General features: G+C 50.8%; 1 protein-coding gene across 1 annotated transcript in view; it reads right to left on the minus strand.

The window, feature by feature from the left end:
* The window catches only part of LOC311123144 (uncharacterized protein), a 50,167-nt gene extending 26,904 nt beyond the window's left edge, over positions 1 to 23,263 (minus strand). Inside the window, exons 1-6 of the mRNA XM_084197411.1 lie at positions 21,204 to 23,263; positions 19,654 to 19,715; positions 19,280 to 19,318; positions 8,351 to 8,665; positions 8,023 to 8,147; positions 4,998 to 5,251 (exon numbers count right to left, since the gene is read on the minus strand). Coding sequence (XP_084053537.1) covers positions 4,998 to 5,251; positions 8,023 to 8,147; positions 8,351 to 8,665; positions 19,280 to 19,318; positions 19,654 to 19,715; positions 21,204 to 22,937 — 2,529 coding nt within the window. The 5' untranslated portion in view covers positions 22,938 to 23,263. The remainder of the gene's footprint in view (positions 1 to 4,997; positions 5,252 to 8,022; positions 8,148 to 8,350; positions 8,666 to 19,279; positions 19,319 to 19,653; positions 19,716 to 21,203) is intronic.
* Positions 23,264 to 23,614: the final 351 nt, after the last annotated feature.

The following is a 23,614-nucleotide window of genomic DNA, read 5'->3' on the forward strand; positions in this document are numbered from 1 at the left end:
GCTGTGTGTGGGGGGATATTCTATAGTCTCGTTAGTGAGCTGTGTGTGGGGGGATATTCTATAGTCTCGTTAGTGAGCTGTATGTCGGGGGGATATTCTATAGTCTCGTTAGTGAGCTGTGTGTGGGGGGATATTCTATAGTCTCGTTAGTGAGCTGTGTGTCGGGGGATATTCTATAGTCTCGTTAGTGAGCTGTGGGGGGATATTCTATAGTCTCGTTAGCGAGCTGTGTGTGGGGGGATATTCTATAGTCTCGTTAGTGAGCTGTGGGGGGATATTCTATAGACTCGTTAGTGAGCTGTGTGTGGGGGGGATATTCTATAGTCTCGTTAGTGAGCTGTGGGGGGATATTCTATAGACTCGTTAGTGAGCTGTGTGTGGGGGGGATATTCTATAGTCTCGTTAGTGAGCTGTGTGTCGGGGGGATATTCTATAGTCTCGTTAGTGAGCCGTGTGTGGGGGGGATATTCTATAGTCTCGTTAGTGAGCCGATGTCCCTGGGGCTCCCTTATTAGTCTGGGAAAATAGACATTTTGAATTGTTAGCGTTTATATGATCTCCAAATGGTTGAAGCCAAAAGAGAAAGAGGGGAGACGATGAGGAAGTTGTTTGTTGTTAGTGTTTTTATATTGTCCTTGAGTAGTCTCGGTCTGTCAAGGCTCCAAATGTCCATCAGTGTTTCTGCTGCAATCATTTAGCTGTGCCACCACGGCAAAATAACATTTTACATATTTTATTTATTTTATTTTTTACAAATATCTGCAGAGGTGCACTTTGAAGAAGCTGGAACATTCCACATGACTTCCTCTGCAAACAAAACGAGTAACAATCGGACAACTCCATAGTAGAACAGTTGATCTATTTACCTCGTCGGGTTGTTGTAACGTTTTTATGGGAGAGAAATATTCCGAGGCGGCATTCAAGTCACGAGTGCCATAGGGAGGAAATTCCCATGACGGAATACAGGCCGCAAAAAGAGGCTACATTTATTTAGTAGACTACTCTAACTATTACCAGCTGCACTGGTTTACTCTGTGTATGGCCTGCGTATGAACGGAAGCCTGAATTAAAGTAATAACTCACTGATAATTAACTGAATTATCGAAAACAATCAGGCCTACCTGCCCTTTGTGCAGGCTGTGTATCCATCTACCGCGTTGTCCTTCCAAACTGGGGATTTGACCCGCGCAGCACCGGTTTCCACGGTGATGATGTTGTCGTCTATTCCCTTATCGTAATCTTTTTTATTTCTCTGGTCTCTGCATCAGCTATCCTGGGAAAGTAAACTTGGCAACGTGTTGGAGAGGGAACATAAGGTTTTTTCAATAGTCTATTATCTTGAAAAGGGTTCGAGAGAAGAAAAAAATAAAAATAAAAATCATTCCACCTGTGGGGAACCGTGGGTGTACGTAGTAGGATTAAGGTGGGTGTACGACCCGATGCAGGACTCTACTAATGATTAGCCCAACAGGGTACATGCAGATCGCCAACCCCCTGCTTCATCCCATTTATCTATAACCACTATGCTGCACCAGTGGGGCTACAGGTGATAATGCTCATTGCTAACAGCATAGGTGATACTATGAACCATGCATAGGCTACATTCATGGTCCAATACAGAGCAGTCGCAAAGTATTCAGACCCCTTCACTTTTTCCAGATTTGTGTTACATTACAGCCTTATTCAACCTTTCATTACATTTGGGGGGGGGGGTTCCCCTCATCAATCTACACACAACACCCCATAATGACAAAGCAATAACAGGTTAGACATTTTATTTAAAATAAAACTGAAATATCACATTTACGTAAGTATTCAGACCCTTTACTCAGTACTTTGTTGAAGCACCTTTGGCAGTGATTACAGCCTCGAGTCTACATCATTCAGAGGCATGAGGGGAAATGCTAACAGACTTCGTCTGTGACAGACATGCCTATGCAAAATTTGTGACTGCTCAAAGAGACACACGTTATTTTAGGCTTAACCGCATTCGGGCAGGTCAGCAGTGTCAATTATGCATGTGCTTTTAAATTTTGTCAACTGTGTGAAGTAGGTGTGGGCTTAGTGTAGCTTAGTGGTTAAGAGCGTTGTGCCAGTAACCGAAAGGTCGCCGGTTCTAATCCCCGAGCCGACGTGCCCTTGAGCAAGGCACTTAACCCTAATTGCTCCTGTAAGTCGCTCCGGATAAGAGCGTCTGCTAAATGACTAAAATGTAAAATGTAAATGTAAGTAAGTACACTAGGCTAAAGGCTTCCATGTACATCCGAATCACACACCTGCGGAACAGGTACAGGATGGCAACAACAACTGCCCGAGTTGCACAATCCCTCCATCAGTGCTAAGACTGTCCGCAATAGGCTGAGAGAGGCTGGACTGAAGGCTTGTAGGCCTGTTGTAAGACTGGTCCTCACCAGACATCACCGGCAACAACATCGCCTATGGACACAAACCCACTGTCACTGGACCAGACAGGACTGGCAAAAAGTGCTATTCACTGACAAGTCGCGGTTTTGTCTCACCAGGGGTGATGGTCGGATTCGCGTTTATCGTCGAAGGAATGAGCGTTACACCGAGGCCTGTACTCTGGAGCGGGATCGATTTGGAGGTGGAGGGTCCGTCATGGTCTGGGGCGGTGTGTCACAGCATCATCGGACTGAGCTTGTTGTCATTGCAGGCAATCTCAACGCTGTGCGTTACAGGGAAGACATCCTCCTCCCTCATGTGGTACCCTTCCTGCAGGCTCATCATGACATGACCCTCCAGCATGACAATGCCACCAGCCATACTGCTCGTTCTGTGCGTGATTTCCTGCAAGACAGGAATGTCAGTGTTCAGCCATGGCCAGCAAAGAGCCCGGATCTCAATCCCATTGAGCGCGTCTGGGACCTGTTGGATCGGAGGGTGAGGGCTAGGGACATTCCCCACAGAAATGTACGGGAACTTGCAGGTGCCTTGGTGGAAGAGTGGGGTAACATCTCACAGCAAGAACTGGCAAATCTGGTGGAGTCCATGAGGAGGAGATGCACTGCAGTACTTAATGCAGCTGGTGGCCAGATACTGACTGTTACTTTGATTTTGACCTCCCCCCCTTTGTTCAGGTACACATCATTCCATTTGTTAGTCACATGTCTGTGGAACTCAATATTGATCTCAGGTACATCCTGTTTCCATTGATCATCCTTGAGATGTTTCTACAACTTGATTGGCGTCCACCTGTGGTAAATTCAATTAATTGGACATGATTTGGAAAGGCACACACACATCTGTCTATATAGTTGACAGTGCACGTCAGAGCAAAAACCAAGCCATGAGGTTGAAGGAATTGTCCGTAGAGCTCCGAGACAGGACTGTGTCGAGGCACAGATCTGGGGAAGGGTACCAAAAAATGTCTGCAGCATTGAAGGTCCCCAAGAACACAGTGGCCTCCATCATTCTTAAAAGGAAGAAGTTTGGAACCACCAAGACTCTTCCTAGAAACAAGATTTTCTGGTCTGATGAAACCAAGACTGAACTCGAACTTGAAGTGTTACGTCCAGAGGAAACCTGGCACCATCACTACGGTGAAGCATGGAGGTGGCAGCGTCATGCTGTGGGGATGTTTTTCAGGCAGGGACTGGGAGTCAGGATCGAGGGAAAGATGAATAGAGCAAAGTACAGAGAGATCCTTGATGAAAACCTGCTCCAGAGCGCTCAGGATCTCAGACTGGGGAGAAGGTTCACCTTGCAACAGGACAACGACCCTAAGCACACAGCCAAGACAACGCAGGAGTGACTTCGGGACAAGTCTCAATGTCCTTGCGTGGCCCAGCCAGAGCCCGGACTTGAACCCGATCAAACATCTCTGGAGAGACCTGAAAATAGCTGGGCAGCGACGCTCCCCATCCATCCTGACAGAGCTTGAGAGGATCTGCAGAGAAGAATGGGAGAAGCACATACAGGTGTGCCAAGATTGTAGCGTCATACCCAAGAAGACTTGAGGCTGTAATCGCTGCCAACGGCGCTTCAACAAAGTACTGAGTAAAGGGTCTGAATACTGTGATATTTCCGGGTTTAAAAAAAAAGAAATTGGCAAACATTTCTAAAAACCTGTTTTTGCTTTGTCATTATGGGGTATTGTGTGTAGATTAATGAGAGAAAAAAAACATTTAAGTCAATTTTAGAATAAGGCTGTAACGTGACAAAATGTGGGAAAACTCAAGGGGTCTGAATACTTTCCAAATTAACTGTATACACACACTTCTTTTTATGGACACAGCCAGGGGCCCATGGGCCTGATTTTTTAAAATGACTTTTGCGCCATTTCTCTGTTGTCATAATCTATATTGAGCATTTGGCTGACCAATGGGCAACGGCCGCCGCCCCCCCTACCAAGATGGTCCGACCCGGTTTTCTGATCGAATGTGAATTTGCGCCAACTCAGCCAAAGTCAAATGCACATCATCCAGTGTTGCCGTTTAGAGTACTCAGACCTCTCCAGTGACTTTTATTGGTAACAAATTTGAGCGACAAATTCAGCTATTTTTCAGGCTGCCTTTGGGGAGTTGACAAAAGGTTTATATTGTGTTGATAGCATTTTAAATCGACTATTCCCAATCAATTCTGCCACAAACGAGAGCGGGAGAAGCTGTCTGGCAACGGAAGTCACAGCAACGGTGACGCACACAGGCAGAGAAGCACAAGGGAGGAGGTGTGCGGCGGGAGAGGGGGTGAAAACGCTACGTCGGGGACGCAGCTGTGCCGCAAGGTAGTCCGTACCATAGTTAGACCTTTACTACGACGGGTGTGCTTAAGTTATGTTAGTAGATTGTCATGTTTAGGCACAGAGCTGCCGCCCCCAGCGATGCTAATATTGAACATTCGATAATAGGGGAGTGAATGTAAGCCCTTCAGAACATCCACCACAATGACAACATATCTTATGTCTTCACTATGTGGAGGGTCCTAGAGTTATTTAAAAATCAGAAGATTTTTTAAAAATAAATCACACAAGCACATACCTTGGAAGAAGCGGCGCTGGAGGATTTGGACGGCGAGGAGGACTTCCTGGTTGATGACCTTCCAGATCCTGTGCCTGCCTTGCTTCCCTTAGACATTCCCGTTTCAGTCTTCCGAGAGGAGGGGCGGCCCCTCCTGCTGGCACCTCCCTTGGAGGACGTGGCTCCCTTCTTCTTGGCGAGCTCTGCCAGGAGCGCGGGGGCGAGGGACTGCATCATAACTTCTAGACTGGTGTTCTCAGTCAGGGAGAGACCAGCTGGAAATACCAAGGGATGGGTTAGTGTGTGTGTGTGGTCAAAGAGAGGCCAGTTGGAAGGAGAGGGGGAGACATGGGTCAGGGTGTGGTCAAAGAGAGGCCAGTTGGAAGGAGAGGGGGAGACATGGGTCAGGGTGTGGTCAAAGAGAGGCCAGTTGGAAGGAGAGGGGGAGGCATGGGCATGGGTCAGGGTGTGGTCAAAGAGAGGCCAGTTGGAAGGAGAGGGGGAGGCATGGGTCAGGGTGTGGTCAAAGAGAGGTCAGTTGGAAGGAGAGGGGGAGACATGGGTCAGGGTGTGGTCAAAGAGAGGCCAGTTGGAAGGAGAGGGGGAGACATGGGCATGGGTCAGGGTGTGGTCAAAGAGAGGCCAGTTGGAAGGAGAGGGGGAGACATGGGTCAGGGTGTGGTCAAAGAGAGGCCAGTTGGAAGGAGAGGGGGAGGCATGGGCATGGGTCAGGGTGTGGTCAAAGAGAGGCCAGTTGGAAGGAGAGGGGGAGACATGGGTCAGGGTGTGGTCAAAGAGAGGCCAGTTGGAAGGAGAGGGGGAGGCATGGGCATGGGTCAGGGTGTGGTCAAAGAGAGGCCAGTTGGAAGGAGAGGGGGAGGCATGGGTCAGGGTGTGGTCAAAGAGAGGCCAGTTGGAAGGAGAGGGGGAGACATGGGTCAGGGTGTGGTCAAAGAGAGGCCAGTTGGAAGGAGAGGGGGAGACATGGGTCAGGGTGTGGTCAAAGAGAGGCCAGTTGGAAGGAGAGGGGGAGACATGGGCATGGGTCAGGGTGTGGTCAAAGAGAGGCCAGTTGGAAGGAGAGGGGGAGACATGGGTCAGGGTGTGGTCAAAGAGAGGCCAGTTGGAAGGAGAGGGGGAGACATGGGTCAGGGTGTGGTCAAAGAGAGGCCAGTTGGAAGGAGAGGGGGAGACATGGGTCAGGGTGTGGTCAAAGAGAGGCCAGTTGGAAGGAGAGGGGGAGACATGGGCATGGGTCAGGGTGTGGTCAAAGAGAGGCCAGTTGGAAGGAGAGGGGGAGACATGGGCATGGGTCAGGGTGTGGTCAAAGAGAGGCCAGTTGGAAGGAGAGGGGGAGGCATGGGTCAGGGTGTGGTCAAAGAGAGGCCAGTTGGAAGGAGAGGGGGAGGCATGGGCATGGGTCAGGGTGTGGTCAAAGAGAGGCCAGTTGGAAGGAGAGGGGGAGACATGGGTCAGGGTGTGGTCAAAGAGAGGCCAGTTGGAAGGAGAGGGGGAGGCATGGGTCAGGGTGTGGTCAAAGAGAGGCCAGTTGGAAGGAGAGGGGGAGACATGGGCATGGGTCAGGGTGTGGTCAAAGAGAGGCCAGTTGGAAGGAGAGGGGGAGGCATGGGTCAGGGTGTGGTCAAAGAGAGGCCAGTTGGAAGGAGAGGGGGAGACATGGGCATGGGTCAGGGTGTGGTCAAAGAGAGGCCAGTTGGAAGGAGAGGGGGAGGCATGGGTCAGGGTGTGGTCAAAGAGAGGCCAGTTAGAAGGAGAGGGGGAGGCATGGGTCAGGGTGTGGTCAAAGAGAGGCCAGTTGGAAGGAGAGGGGGAGGCATGGGTCAGGGTGTGGTCAAAGAGAGGCCAGTTGGAAGGAGAGGGGGAGACATGGGCATGGGTCAGGGTGTGGTCAAAGAGAGGCCAGTTGGAAGGAGAGGGGGAGGCATGGGTCAGGGTGTGGTCAAAGAGAGGCCAGTTAGAAGGAGAGGGGGAGGCATGGGTCAGGGTGTGGTCAAAGAGAGGCCAGTTGGAAGGAGAGGGGGAGGCATGGGTCAGGGTGTGGTCAAAGAGAGGCCAGTTGGAAGGAGAGGGGGAGACATGGGTCAGGGTGTGGTCAAAGAGAGGCCAGTTGGAAGGAGAGGGGGAGACATGGGCATGGGTCAGGGTGTGGTCAAAGAGAGGCCAGTTGGAAGGAGAGGGGGAGACATGGGTCAGGGTGTGGTCAAAGAGAGGCCAGTTGGAAGGAGAGGGGGAGACATGGGTCAGGGTGTGGTCAAAGAGAGGCCAGTTGGAAGGAGAGGGGGAGGCATGGGTCAGGGTGTGGTCAAAGAGAGGCCAGTTGGAAGGAGAGGGGGAGACATGGGTCAGGGTGTGGTCAAAGAGAGGCCAGTTGGAAGGAGAGGGGGAGACATGGGTCAGGGTGTGGTCAAAGAGAGGCCAGTTGGAAGGAGAGGGGGAGACATGGGTCAGGGTGTGGTCAAAGAGAGGCCAGTTGGAAGGAGAGGGGGAGACATGGGTCAGGGTGTGGTCAAAGAGAGGCCAGTTGGAAGGAGAGGGGGAGACATGGGCATGGGTCAGGGTGTGGTCAAAGAGAGGCCAGTTAGAAGGAGAGGGGGAGACATGGGCATGGGTCAGGGTGTGGTCAAAGAAAGTCCAGCTGAGGTTCCTCCCCTCTGACCTTTTCCTCCAATGAGCTTTGAAAGGTGAGAGGAATCAAGGAAATACCATTGAGATTCATTGGACCTTTTCACACTGCATTATCAGCCCCTTCAGGCTAAGACTGGCCCTGGGTTCACTTTTCTGGAGTAGAATATTCAAATTAGGTGACAATGGAACTCTGATTGGCCCCGAAAAGTCGTGTGCTTACCTTGCTCCAGAACAGGGCCAGCTAGCCCTGGGCGAAGGTCGGTGCTAGCCCACTTTAGAATGTGCAAGTGTGAACACTCGCTTAGCCCCGGGCTTAGCCTCGTGTGAGCACGATAATTGTTTCCCTCTCTCTCGGTCTTACCAGTGTGTGTGTGTGTGTGTGTGTGTGTGTGTCTCTCACCAGATGACTCCAGTAGTTTCTTGGCCAGTCTCTCAGCACTGTTAGACTTCTGCTGTCTGCTCCTCCCACCTCCTCCTGAAGGGCTGCTCCTCCTGGTCTCCCGCTCATAGCTCCTACAACGCAACCTGGATGAATTCATTCATTAGATTACTTGAATGAATTTTATTAGACATTCAAATATTCAGATATAAAATATAGACATTTAAAATCCATAGAGTAGCCTCATTCATCTGAACACAACACATTTATTTTAGATCCTTTTTTTAATGTAAAATAAAATGTAAAAAGCACTACAACAGTCTATTGACTTGTTCTGTTGTTATCTTACCTCCGGGATGAAGAGGTTGTCCGGGGCGAGCGGGAACGCCGACGTTCTCGATCCCAGTGTGAAGAAGACGCCGGAGGGTCACGCTCCCGGCGTGAACCAGGTGACCGGGAACGGCGTGTGGTGGCGTTGTGTCTACGTTCCCGGGAGCGGGATCGTTCCCTGGATCGAGGGCGGCGAGTAGCGGAGGAGGAAGTGGTGTGGTAAGAGGAGAGGCGAGGAGAAGGAGAGCGAGACCAGGATGGAGAACGGGAGGTGGAGCGTGTTTTACGGCGTTTGGAGGACGACTGGCTGATGTCATTACTACTGGGAGCATGGCTGGAGAGAGAGGAGGGGGGAGAGAGGGAGAGAAGGAGAGTAAGGGGGAGAAAGGGGGAGGAAAGGGGTGAGCGAGGGGAAGAGGGAGAAAGAGAAAGGGAGAGAAGGGGGGGAGGAGAGGGAGAGAAGGGGGGGAGGAGAGGGAGAGAAAGGATTAAGTTATTCTGGATGATTCTGAACTATAAATTAGATCTCATTTTAAAGACTTAACCTGCTAAGCATTGAGTCAGGCGATGACCATCATAGGGATGAAGTTCTCTCATCTTCTACTTTCGAACACAGTACAGGTAGTACAGGTAGGGGACTCACCCTGATACAGAGACAGTTAGTGACAGGTAGGGGACTCACCCTGATACAGAGACAGTTAGTGACAGGTAGGGGACTCACCCTGATACAGAGACAGTTAGTGACAGGTAGGGGACTCACCCTGATACAGAGACAGTTAGTGACAGGTAGGGGACTCACCCTGATACAGAGACAGTTAGTGACAGGTAGGGGACTCACCCTGATACAGTGACAGTTAGTGACAGGTAGGGGACTCACCCTGATACAGAGACAGTAAGTGACAGGTAGGGGACTCACCCTGATACAGAGACAGTTAGTGACAGGTAGGGGACTCACCCTGATACAGTGACAGGTAGGGGACTCACCCTGATACAGAGACAGTTAGTGACAGGTAGGGGACTCACCCTGATACAGAGACAGTTAGTGACAGGTAGGGGACTCACCCTGATACAGAGACAGTTAGTGACAGGTAGGGGACTCACCCTGATACAGAGACAGTTAGTGACAGGTAGGGGACTCACCCTGATACAGTGACAGTGACAGGTAGGGGACTCACCCTGATACAGAGACAGTTAGTGACAGGTAGGGGACTCACCCTGATACAGAGACAGTTAGTGACAGGTAGGGGACTCACCCTGATACAGTGACAGTTAGTGACAGGTAGGGGACTCACCCTGATACAGAGACAGTTAGTGACAGGTAGGGGACTCACCCTGATACAGAGACAGTTAGTGACAGGTAGGGGACTCACCCTGATACAGAGACAGTTAGTGACAGGTAGGGGACTCACCCTGATACAGAGACAGTTAGTGACAGGTAGGGGACTCACCCTGATACAGAGACAGTTAGTGACAGGTAGGGGACTCACCCTGATACAGAGACAGTTAGTGACAGGTAGGGGACTCACCCTGATACAGAGACAGTTAGTGACAGGTAGGGGACTCACCCTGATACAGTGACAGTTAGTGACAGGTAGGGGACTCACCCTGATACAGAGACAGTTAGTGACAGGTAAGGGACTCACTCTGATACAGAGACAGTTAGTGACAGGTAGGGGACTCACCCTGATACAGTGACAGTTAGTGACAGGTAGGGGACTCACCCTGATACAGAGACAGTTAGTGACAGGTAGGGGACTCACCCTGATACAGAGACAGTTAGTGACAGGTAGGGGACTCACCCTGATACAGTGACAGTTAGTGACAGGTAGGGGACTCACCCTGATACAGAGACAGTTAGTGACAGGTAGGGGACTCACCCTGATACAGAGACAGTTAGTGACAGGTAGGGGACTCACCCTGATACAGAGACAGTTAGTGACAGGTAGGGGACTCACCCTGATACAGAGACAGTTAGTGACAGGTAGGGGACTCACCCTGGTACAGTGACAGGTAGGGGACTCACCCTGATACAGAGACAGTTAGTGACAGGTAGGGGACTCACCCTGATACAGAGACAGTTAGTGACAGGTAGGGGACTCACCCTGATACAGAGACAGTTAGTGACAGGTAGGGGACTCACCCTGATACAGAGACAGTTAGTGACAGGTAGGGGACTCACCCTGATACAGTGAAAGTGACAGGTAGGGGACTCACCCTGATACAGAGACAGTTAGTGACAGGTAGGGGACTCACCCTGATACAGAGACAGTTAGTGACAGGTAGGGGACTCACCCTGATACAGTGACAGTTAGTGACAGGTAGGGGACTCACCCTGATACAGAGACAGTTAGTGACAGGTAGGGGACTCACCCTGATACAGAGACAGTTAGTGACAGGTAGGGGACTCACCCTGATACAGAGACAGTTAGTGACAGGTAGGGGACTCACCCTGATACAGAGACCGTTAGTGACAGGTAGGGGACTCACCCTGATACAGAGACAGTTAGTGACAGGTAGGGGACTCACCCTGATACAGAGACAGTTAGTGACAGGTAGGGGACTCACCCTGATACAGAGACAGTTAGTGACAGGTAGGGGACTCACCCTGATACAGAGACAGTTAGTGACAGGTAGGGGACTCACCCTGATACAGAGACAGTTAGTGACAGGTAGGGGACTCACCCTGATACAGAGACAGTTAGTGACAGGTAGGGGACTCACCCTGATACAGAGACAGTTAGTGACAGGTAGGGGACTCACCCTGATACAGAGACAGTTAGTGACAGGTAGGGGACTCACCCTGATACAGAGACAGTTAGTGACAGGTAGGGGACTCACCCTGATACAGAGACAGTTAGTGACAGGTAGGGGACTCACCCTGATACAGAGACAGTTAGTGACAGGTAGGGGACTCACCCTGATACAGAGACAGTTAGTGACAGGTAGGGGACTCACCCTGATACAGTGACAGTTAGTGACAGGTAGGGGACTCACCCTGATACAGTGACAGTTAGTGACAGGTAGGGGACTCACCCTGATACAGAGACAGTTAGTGACAGGTAGGGGACTCACCCTGATACAGTGACAGTTAGTGACAGGTAGGGGACTCACCCTGATACAGAGACAGTTAGTGACAGGTAGGGGACTCACCCTGATACAGAGACAGTTAGTGACAGGTAGGGGACTCACCCTGATACAGAGACAGTTAGTGACAAGTAGGGGACTCACCCTGATACAGAGACAGTTAGTGACAGGTAGGGGACTCACCCTGATACAGAGACAGTTAGTGACAGGTAGGGGACTCACCCTGATACAGAGACAGTTAGTGACAGGTAGGGGACTCACCCTGATACAGAGACAGTTAGTGACAGGTAGGGGACTCACCCTGATACAGAGACAGTTAGTGACAGGTAGGGGACTCACCCTGATACAGTGACAGTTAGTGACAGGTAGGGGACTCACCCTGATACAGAGACAGTTAGTGACAGGTAGGGGACTCACCCTGATACAGAGACAGTTAGTGACAGGTAGGGGACTCACCCTGATACAGAGACAGTTAGTGACAGGTAGGGGACTCACTCTGATACAGAGACAGTTAGTGACAGGTAGGGGACTCACTCTGATACAGAGACAGTTAGTGACAGGTAGGGGACTCACCCTGATACAGAGACCGTTAGTGACAGGTAGGGGACTCACCCTGACACAGAGACAGTTAGTGACAGGTAGGGGACTCACCCTGATACAGAGACAGTTAGTGACAGGTAGGGGACTCACCCTGATACAGAGACAGTGACAGGTAGGGGACTCACCCTGATACAGAGACAGTTAGTGACAGGTAGGGGACTCACCCTGATACAGTGACAGTTAGTGACAGGTAGGGGACTCACCCTGATACAGAGACAGTTAGTGACAGGTAGGGGACTCACCCTGATACAGTGACAGTTAGTGACAGGTAGGGGACTCACCCTGATACAGAGACAGTTAGTGACAGGTAGGGGACTCACCCTGATACAGAGACAGTTAGTGACAGGTAGGGGACTCACCCTGATACAGAGACAGTTAGTGACAGGTAGGGGACTCACCCTGATACAGTGACAGTTAGTGACAGGTAGGGGACTCACCCTGATACAGTGACAGTTAGTGACAGGTAGGGGACTCACCCTGATACAGAGACAGTTAGTGACAGGTAGGGGACTCACCCTGATACAGTGACAGTTAGTGACAGGTAGGGGACTCACCCTGATACAGTGACAGTTAGTGACAGGTAGGGGACTCACCCTGATACAGAGACAGTTAGTGACAGGTAGGGGACTCACCCTGATACAGAGACAGTTAGTGACAGGTAGGGGACTCACCCTGATACAGAGACAGTTAGTGACAGGTAGGGGACTCACCCTGATACAGAGACAGTTAGTGACAGGTAGGGGACTCACCCTGATACAGAGACAGTTAGTGACAGGTAGGGGACTCACCCTGATACAGAGACAGTTAGTGACAGGTAGGGGACTCACCCTGATACAGAGACAGTTAGTGACAGGTAGGGGACTCACCCTGATACAGAGACAGTTAGTGACAGGTAGGGGACTCACCCTGATACAGAGACAGTTAGTGACAGGTAGGGGACTCACCCTGATACAGAGACCGTTAGTGACAGGTAGGGGACTCACCCTGATACAGAGACCGTTAGTGACAGGTAGGGGACTCACCCTGATACAGAGACCGTTAGTGACAGGTAGGGGACTCACCCTGATACAGAGACAGTTAGTGACAGGTAGGGGACTCACCCTGATACAGAGACAGTTAGTGACAGGTAGGGGACTCACCCTGATACAGTGACAGTTAGTGACAGGTAGGGGACTCACCCTGATACAGAGACAGTTAGTGACAGGTAGGGGACTCACCCTGATACAGAGACAGTTAGTGACAGGTAGGGGACTCACCCTGATACAGAGACAGTTAGGGGACTCACCCTGATACAGAGACAGTTAGTGACAGGTAGGGGACTCACCCTGATACAGAGACAGTTAGTGACAGGTAGGGGACTCACCCTGATACAGTGACAGTTAGTGACAGGTAGGGGACTCACCCTGATACAGAGACAGTTAGTGACAGGTAGGGGACTCACCCTGATACAGAGACAGTTAGTGACAGGTAGGGGACTCACCCTGATACAGAGACAGTTAGGGGACTCACCCTGATACAGAGACAGTTAGTGACAGGTAGGGGACTCACCCTGATACAGTGACAGTTAGTGACAGGTAGGGGACTCACCCTGATACAGAGACAGTTAGTGACAGGTAGGGGACTCACCCTGATACAGAGACAGTTAGTGACAGGTAGGGGACTCACCCTGATACAGAGACAGTTAGTGACAGGTAGGGGACTCACCCTGATACAGAGACAGTTAGTGACAGGTAGGGGACTCACCCTGATACAGAGACAGTTAGTGACAGGTAGGGGACTCACCCTGATACAGAGACAGTTAGTGACAGGTAGGGGACTCACCCTGATACAGAGACAGTTAGTGACAGGTAGGGGACTCACCCTGATACAGTGACAGTGACAGGTAGGGGACTCACCCTGATACAGAGACAGTTAGTGACAGGTAGGGGACTCACCCTGATACAGAGACAGTTAGTGACAGGTAGGGGACTCACCCTGATACAGTGACAGTTAGTGACAGGTAGGGGACTCACCCTGATACAGAGACAGTTAGTGACAGGTAGGGGACTCACCCTGATACAGAGACAGTTAGTGACAGGTAGGGGACTCACCCTGATACAGAGACAGTTAGTGACAGGTAGGGGACTCACCCTGATACAGAGACCGTTAGTGACAGGTAGGGGACTCACCCTGATACAGAGACAGTTAGTGACAGGTAGGGGACTCACCCTGATACAGAGACAGTTAGTGACAGGTAGGGGACTCACCCTGATACAGAGACAGTTAGTGACAGGTAGGGGACTCACCCTGATACAGAGACAGTTAGTGACAGGTAGGGGACTCACCCTGATACAGTGACAGTTAGTGACAGGTAGGGGACTCACCCTGATAGAGACAGTTAGTGACAGGTAGGGGACTCACCCTGATACAGTGACAGTTAGTGACAGGTAGGGGACTCACCCTGATACAGTGACAGTTAGTGACAGGTAGGGGACTCACCCTGATACAGAGACAGTTAGTGACAGGTAGGGGACTCACCCTGATACAGTGACAGTTAGTGACAGGTAGGGGACTCACCCTGATACAGTGACAGTTAGTGACAGGTAGGGGACTCACCCTGATACAGAGACAGTTAGTGACAGGTAGGGGACTCACCCTGATACAGAGACAGTTAGTGACAGGTAGGGGACTCACCCTGATACAGAGACAGTTAGTGACAGGTAGGGGACTCACCCTGATACAGAGACAGTTAGTGACAGGTAGGGGACTCACCCTGATACAGAGACAGTTAGTGACAGGTAGGGGACTCACCCTGATACAGAGACAGTTAGTGACAGGTAGGGGACTCACCCTGATACAGAGACAGTTAGTGACAGGTAGGGGACTCACCCTGATACAGAGACAGTTAGTGACAGGTAGGGGACTCACCCTGATACAGAGACAGTTAGTGACAGGTAGGGGACTCACCCTGATACAGAGACAGTTAGTGACAGGTAGGGGACTCACCCTGATACAGAGACCGTTAGTGACAGGTAGGGGACTCACCCTGATACAGAGACCGTTAGTGACAGGTAGGGGACTCACCCTGATACAGAGACCGTTAGTGACAGGTAGGGGACTCACCCTGATACAGAGACAGTTAGTGACAGGTAGGGGACTCACCCTGATACAGAGACAGTTAGTGACAGGTAGGGGACTCACCCTGATACAGTGACAGTTAGTGACAGGTAGGGGACTCACCCTGATACAGAGACAGTTAGTGACAGGTAGGGGACTCACCCTGATACAGAGACAGTTAGTGACAGGTAGGGGACTCACCCTGATACAGAGACAGTTAGGGGACTCACCCTGATACAGAGACAGTTAGTGACAGGTAGGGGACTCACCCTGATACAGAGACAGTTAGTGACAGGTAGGGGACTCACCCTGATACAGTGACAGTTAGTGACAGGTAGGGGACTCACCCTGATACAGAGACAGTTAGTGACAGGTAGGGGACTCACCCTGATACAGAGACAGTTAGTGACAGGTAGGGGACTCACCCTGATACAGAGACAGTTAGGGGACTCACCCTGATACAGAGACAGTTAGTGACAGGTAGGGGACTCACCCTGATACAGTGACAGTTAGTGACAGGTAGGGGACTCACCCTGATACAGAGACAGTTAGTGACAGGTAGGGGACTCACCCTGATACAGAGACAGTTAGTGACAGGTAGGGGACTCACCCTGATACAGAGACAGTTAGTGACAGGTAGGGGACTCACCCTGATACAGAGACAGTTAGTGACAGGTAGGGGACTCACCCTGATACAGAGACAGTTAGTGACAGGTAGGGGACTCACCCTGATACAGAGACAGTTAGTGACAGGTAGGGGACTCACCCTGATACAGAGACAGTTAGTGACAGGTAGGGGACTCACCCTGATACAGTGACAGTGACAGGTAGGGGACTCACCCTGATACAGAGACAGTTAGTGACAGGTAGGGGACTCACCCTGATACAGAGACAGTTAGTGACAGGTAGGGGACTCACCCTGATACAGTGACAGTTAGTGACAGGTAGGGGACTCACCCTGATACAGAGACAGTTAGTGACAGGTAGGGGACTCACCCTGATACAGAGACAGTTAGTGACAGGTAGGGGACTCACCCTGATACAGAGACCGTTAGTGACAGGTAGGGGACTCACCCTGATACAGAGACCGTTAGTGACAGGTAGGGGACTCACCCTGATACAGAGACAGTTAGTGACAGGTAGGGGACTCACCCTGATACAGAGACAGTTAGTGACAGGTAGGGGACTCACCCTGATACAGAGACAGTTAGTGACAGGTAGGGGACTCACCCTGATACAGAGACAGTTAGTGACAGGTAGGGGACTCACCCTGATACAGTGACAGTTAGTGACAGGTAGGGGACTCACCCTGATACAGAGACAGTTAGTGACAGGTAGGGGACTCACCCTGATACAGTGACAGTTAGTGACAGGTAGGGGACTCACCCTGATACAGAGACAGTTAGTGACAGGTAGGGGACTCACCCTGATACAGAGACAGTTAGTGACAGGTAGGGGACTCACCCTGATACAGAGACAGTTAGTGACAGGTAGGGGACTCACCCTGATACAGAGACAGTTAGTGACAGGTAGGGGACTCACCCTGATACAGTGACAGTTAGTGACAGGTAGGGGACTCACCCTGATACAGTGACAGTTAGTGACAGGTAGGGGACTCACCCTGATACAGAGACAGTTAGTGACAGGTAGGGGACTCACCCTGATACAGTGACAGTGACAGGTAGGGGACTCACCCTGATACAGTGACAGTTAGTGACAGGTAGGGGACTCACCCTGATACAGAGACAGTTAGTGACAGGTAGGGGACTCACCCTGATACAGAGACAGTTAGTGACAGGTAGGGGACTCACCCTGATACAGAGACAGTTAGTGACAAGTAGGGGACTCACCCTGATACAGAGACAGTTAGTGACAGGTAGGGGACTCACCCTGATACAGAGACAGTTAGTGACAGGTAGGGGACTCACCCTGATACAGAGACAGTTAGTGACAGGTAGGGGACTCACCCTGATACAGAGACAGTTAGTGACAGGTAGGGGACTCACCCTGATACAGAGACAGTTAGTGACAGGTAGGGGACTCACCCTGATACAGTGACAGTTAGTGACAGGTAGGGGACTCACCCTGATACAGAGACAGTTAGTGACAGGTAGGGGACTCACCCTGATACAGAGACAGTTAGTGACAGGTAGGGGACTCACCCTGATGCAGAGACAGTTAGTGACAGGTAGGGGACTCACCCTGATACAGAGACAGTTAGTGACAGGTAGGGGACTCACTCTGATACAGAGACAGTTAGTGACAGGTAGGGGACTCACTCTGATACAGAGACAGTTAGTGACAGGTAGGGGACTCACCCTGATACAGAGACCGTTAGTGACAGGTAGGGGACTCACCCTGACACAGAGACAGTGACAGCTAGGGGACTCACCCTGATACAGAGACAGTTAGTGACAGGTAGGGGACTCACCCTGATACAGTGACAGTTAGTGACAGGTAGGGGACTCACCCTGATACAGTGACAGCTAGTGACAGGTAGGGGACTCACCCTGATACAGAGACAGTTAGTGACAGGTAGGGGACTCACCCTGATACAGAGACAGTTAGTGACAGGTAGGGGACTCACCCTGATACAGAGACAGTTAGTGACAGGTAGGGGACCCACCCTGATACAGAGACAGTTAGTGACAGGTAGGGGACTCACCCTGATACAGAGACAGTTAGTGACAGGTAGGGGACTCACCCTGATACAGAGACAGTTAGTGACAGGTAGGGGACTCACCCTGATACAGAGACAGTTAGTGACAGGTAGGGGACTCACCCTGATACAGAGACCGTTAGTGACAGGTAGGGGACTCACCCTGATACAGAGACCGTTAGTGACAGGTAGGGGACTCACCCTGATACAGAGACCGTTAGTGACAGGTAGGGGACTCACCCTGATACAGAGACCGTTAGTGACAGGTAGGGGACTCACCCTGATACAGAGACAGTTAGTGACAGGTAGGGGACTCACCCTGATACAGAGACAGTTAGTGACAGGTAGGGGACTCACCCTGATACAGTGACAGTTAGTGACAGGTAGGGGACTCACCCTGATACAGAGATAGTTAGTGACAGGTAGGGGACTCACCCTGATACAGAGACAGTTAGTGACAGGTAGGGGACTCACCCTGATACAGAGACAGTTAGGGGACTCACCCTGATACAGAGACAGTTAGTGACAGGTAGGGGACTCACCCTGATACAGTGACAGTTAGTGACAGGTAGGGGACTCACCCTGATACAGAGACAGTTAGTGACAGGTAGGGGACCCACCCTGATACAGAGACAGTTAGTGACAGGTAGGGGACTCACCCTGATACAGAGACAGTTAGTGACAGGTAGGGGACTCACCCTGATACAGAGACAGTTAGTGACAGGTAGGGGACTCACCCTGATACAGAGACAGTTAGTGACAGGTAGGGGACTCACCCTGATACAGTGACAGTTAGTGACAGGTAGGGGACTCACCCTGATACAGAGACAGTTAGTGACAGGTAGGGGACTCACCCTGATACAGAGACAGTTAGTGACAGGTAGGGGACTCACCCTGATACAGAGACAGTTAGTGACAGGTAGGGGACTCACCCTGATACAGAGACAGTGACAGGTAGGGGACTCACCCTGATACAGAGACAGTTAGTGACAGGTAGGGGACTCACCCTGATACAGTGACAGTTAGTGACAGGTAGGGGACTCACCCTGATACAGAGACAGTTAGTGACAGGTAGGGGACCCACCCTGATACAGAGACAGTTAGTGACAGGTAGGGGACTCACCCTGATACAGAGACAGTTAGTGACAGGTAGGGGACTCACCCTGATACAGAGACAGTTAGTGACAGGTAGGGGACTCACCCTGATACAGAGACAGTTAGTGACAGGTAGGGGACTCACCCTGATACAGTGACAGTTAGTGACAGGTAGGGGACTCACCCTGATACAGAGACAGTTAGTGACAGGTAGGGGACTCACCCTGATACAGAGACAGTTAGTGACAGGTAGGGGACTCACCCTGATACAGAGACAGTTAGTGACAGGTAGGGGACTCACCCTGATACAGAGACAGTGACAGGTAGGGGACTCACCCTGATACAGAGACAGTTAGTGACAGGTAGGGGACTCACCCTGATACAGAGACAGTTAGTGACAGGTAGGGGACTCACCTTGATACAGTGACAGTTTCCACGTTCCAGTCGGGATACCTGGAAGAAGGAAACAGTGATTAGCACAAGCTACAATGTGATGGTGATCACTGGACGTAGATTTCAATTCGTCTTTCCCCGCCTCCCATCTCCCCGCCTCCCATCTCCTCGCCTCCCATCTCCTCGCCTCCCATCTCCTCGCCTCCCATCTCCTCGCCTCCCATCTCCCCGCCTCCCTCTCAACTGTATTGGAGGAGACGATATCAAGTCCCTCCACCATGACTTTCTCCTCCAATGGGCTTTGAGGAGGAGATGAGAGGACACAAGGAATTGAAGAAAATACAAATTGACAAAGAGCCAGGCAGAAATGATGTTAAAGAGGATAAATAACTAACGATTTCCTGAGCTGACGGCAGTTCTCGATGTGGAGGCCGGTGTTTTGATGCTCGATCCAGTTCTGTTGATCAAAACAGCAAAAGACATAGACGACAGTCAGTCTGGGTCTTCAAAATCACCACCACTTTCCCCAAACCCCTCTACATCAAGTCCTTTCAATATTCGTTTGGTTTCCCTCATTTTTTGCACCTTGCAACTAGTGCAAAGTGTGTTTTTAACACAAAGTCAATTTCTCTGCTTTCATAGCAGGAGTTAGTTCAATGTCAGAAAAAAAAATGTAATGGTAAAAATAGGCTAGTTACGCTCTCTCTGCCTGTTCTACCAAGAAAAACACTAGGTAGGTATGGCAAAGAATGATGGGAAAAGCAGCATCTGGAATCTTCTGGGGTCTTCTCTGTAGATTCTCTGGAACGGATTCTCTCGTCACTCTCACGGCAGCCATCTTCTTCCCAAAAACAAGTAACTTCCCAAAGTGACTAAATAAATTGTATGAAAAGTTAGTTAGTAGTGGAGTGTGTGGTAAGTTATGGTCATTGGTTTACACAGTGTAATGACATAAGGGGATATGTATTATCCAGGGGTTTGAGTAAAAAAAAAAAAAGAATGTATTCTAGTGGCGTAGTTGGCTAAAACGTCCATTAATTTGACCATGGTAAAAGGTCTACTGAAAGAACAAGGGTAGTTGTTTATACAGAGTCGGAAATGGAGGCCCACCGGCAGCTTCTCCTCTTCTGGTTGGTTGTCTCGTCGTCAAAACAGTCTGCCTCAGGCAAATCATGGTCATCGAAAGTCACAAATAAAACTGCAATTATAACTGAATGTCTTATAAAAGGATGGTCAACACAAGGTCTTTACAAAACAAATAAAAATGACAATATTTCAATGAGGTTTGGAGAAAAAAAAATACATCTACAAAAAAATCTCATGACATGATATTAGTATTCAATAATGACAATAGAATAATGTTGAATGCATCCAGGATTCGATATATCGTCATATTTCGAGCCAACTCAAGTCATTTGCAAATATCTTACTCTAAAAAGCATTTTCCCCACTTTATTTCCTTATTTTTTTCATCCATTTTAGTACATCTCAACTCACCGTGCATTGTGGGGCAACACGTGATAATCGCATAGCTAGACGTGTGTTTTTGAATGAACAAATGGAACACATTTCAACAAGAGAAGTCTTGAGATACATGAGGTTGAAAAGATACAACAAATTGTCAGTATGGGGAGGTCCAGACCTGGGTTCACATACTATTTGACATTCCAAATACTTTATATGTACTTGATTGAACTCCTGAAACTGCAATCAAGGCAGGCTGGAGCAGGGCTGTTCTTGGAGGGCCAAAACACCCAGTTAATTATCTGGGATTGATTAAGACCTGGGATACCAGGTAGAAGCAAAAAACTGTAGTGTGTTTGCCTTCGGGGACCAGAATTGAACAGCCCTGGGCTAGAGAAAATGCTCAAAGTATTTGAACGACTTCAAATAGTATTTGAACCCAGGTCTGGTCAAGACAGGTTATGGTATGGCGAAAACTCACCTTTAGCTGGGCACATTCTACGTTACAGAGAGAACAGGTATGAGGAAAGATTCTGGGAGAAGCTGCGGAGTAATCACTCATCATGGTCGGGGTCGGCAACCTCTTCGGCATCATCATCATCATCATCGGCGGCGGGACATTCATCTGCTGGAACATAGACGGCGGTGGACCCATCCGGGGCGGCGGACCAGTCACCGGAACGTGACCGGGAGGGGGAACCGATGGATTCATGATGGGGAATAAGGGAGGCCACATGGGGGGTGGCGTGGGAGGAGGAACCCCGACTAGGTCACCTCCAACCCTGAGTCCTGGAACCCCGACACCAACTCCTACTACTCCTCCAGCATCTCCTCCAACTCCACCACTGAGAACCACCAGGTCGGACCGGGGCTGAGCCTGGCCCCGAGCAGTGCCTCGATTCTGTGATGCGAGGAGTCGGTCGAGTCCTTGGTCTCCGCCGTGGACAGGGATGTTCATAGGTTTGGGTGTTGCTTTAAATGAGTCGTGGGTTTTGAGTGTCTTTTGGGGTAGTCTGGAAGGCGGAGGAAGGCCGACACGAGCATCTGTGTCTTTCTCGGGGAGAGAGATGGGACTCTGGACGGCAGGGCCGTGAGTCTGCTGCTGTTGGGTACGTTGCTTGGAAAGGACTGAGGTCACGGAACCTCTAACACTGCTGTACGGCGTCCCGGTGTTCCCGCTTGGCGAGTCTCTGACTACGCCATATTTCAGCGCCTCTTTCGTGAGCGGATCTCGCCCGCCGTAACTATCGGATCGGATATCACCATTATCATAACCAACGTATTTAGTAGCACCAATATGTCCATAATCGATCACTTTGCTCTGTCCTCCACCTAAGTGGTCCAACCCTGGGCTGGGTCTGCCGCTAGCCTGGGGCCGATGGTCCACATCCATGGTTCTATTGGCCTTACGGATGCGGATGTCTCTGAGGATGAAGGGCAGGTTGTCTGGGGTCAGCTGATCATCTGGGTAGTGGCTCAGGAGCTTCAGGTCCTCGTTGGACAAGCCAAAACTCGCCAGGATGCTGCTGGCGGACTCTGACGTGTACCGGGCTGGACAAGGGGCGGCAGACGAGGCAGAGACGCTCATGAACGCCTCAGAACCCCTTGAGGTGGGTCCCAGCTCTCCCGCACCCCCAAACCCAGAAGTTTGGCTTTGGTACATCTGGGAGGGGGAAGGGGAGGACTGAGGGAGGGGGGAGGAGAAGAGTTTAGAGGAAGCAGACTGGGTCAAGTAGCCAGGCCAGGAGTCCATGGAGCTCTGCTGGCCGTTGGAGGACCGGCTAGGGGTGTAGCTACCCATCCCTCCCCTAGACAAGAGCTCGTCCCTGGGGTCACGACTCAGGCGAGGAATCCGGGCATCCAGTTGGATCTGCTGGTTCTGTTTCTGCTGCACCATCTGGCTGAGCAGCCTCACATCCTCTCTGGCCCAGCGGATGTGGTGGTCTATGGAGGTCTCCATCTCCGGGGTCATCCCGGCCGATCTCTGCCCCAGGTTGTACCCCATTTGCTGGGACACCATTGAGGACATCATGCCCCCCTGACTGGAAGAACCAGAGGAACCACCAGACCCAGGGCCCAGACCCAGGCGGGAGGCCACCAGAGGGTCCATTCCGGACTGGGCTTGTGTGAGTCCATAAGGCCCCATCTGGGCTGCCGTTCTCTGGGCTTGTGAAGAGTACTGACCCCCTAAGGGGTTATATAGGGGACGGTACATGTTATTGATGGTGGCTGCCGCTTTGAGGAGGTTGATGAGGAGAGCAAGAGGAGGATGGGGGTGAGGGGAGGGTAGTGGGGGGTTGGTGGCGGTGGCAACGTTTCTCGCAGCAACGAGCTGATTGATAGCGAGCTGTGCTTTGAACTGGGCCAGAAGCAGGGAGGTGTGGCCTAAGAGGAGCTGCGGGGGCGGGATCCCAACTCCCAGCCCTCTAATCAGACTCAGTGGGCTCGAAAGGGGAGCGGCACAACGCTCCAATAGCAACGCAAAGCTGAAAGAGTTGGAGAGGAGAAAGACACAAAGAGGAGGGTTACTGGTTGGTCTTCTCTATGGTTCGCCCTGGGACAGGGCTATAGACAGTAGTAATCAAACTGGAAAGCAGACTGGATTTCTGGGATTGATCGGTTTGGTCAGTTTCCAGTCTTTCCAGTCTGTTTCACACAAACACTTTCAAATCAGTTCCGATCCAGGTCAAACTGTTCTAGAACAGCATCGGGCTTCTGTTGGTTAGGTCTAGACAGAGCAGAGCAGAAGATTGTTCCTGCGTCTTCACTGAAAAAAAAATATATATGCAAGCAAACAGGGGACAGACAGGAGGGGGAGAGGTGGTCATCGTAAAAACATACAATCTTACAAACTTAATGCACAGCTTTAGTGACATTTGCAAGATGGCGAGC

Source organism: Coregonus lavaretus (genome assembly GCF_964263955.1).
Source record: "Coregonus lavaretus genome assembly, contig: HAP1_SCAFFOLD_2269, whole genome shotgun sequence".
Classification (NCBI taxonomy): Eukaryota; Metazoa; Chordata; class Actinopteri; order Salmoniformes; family Salmonidae; genus Coregonus; species Coregonus lavaretus.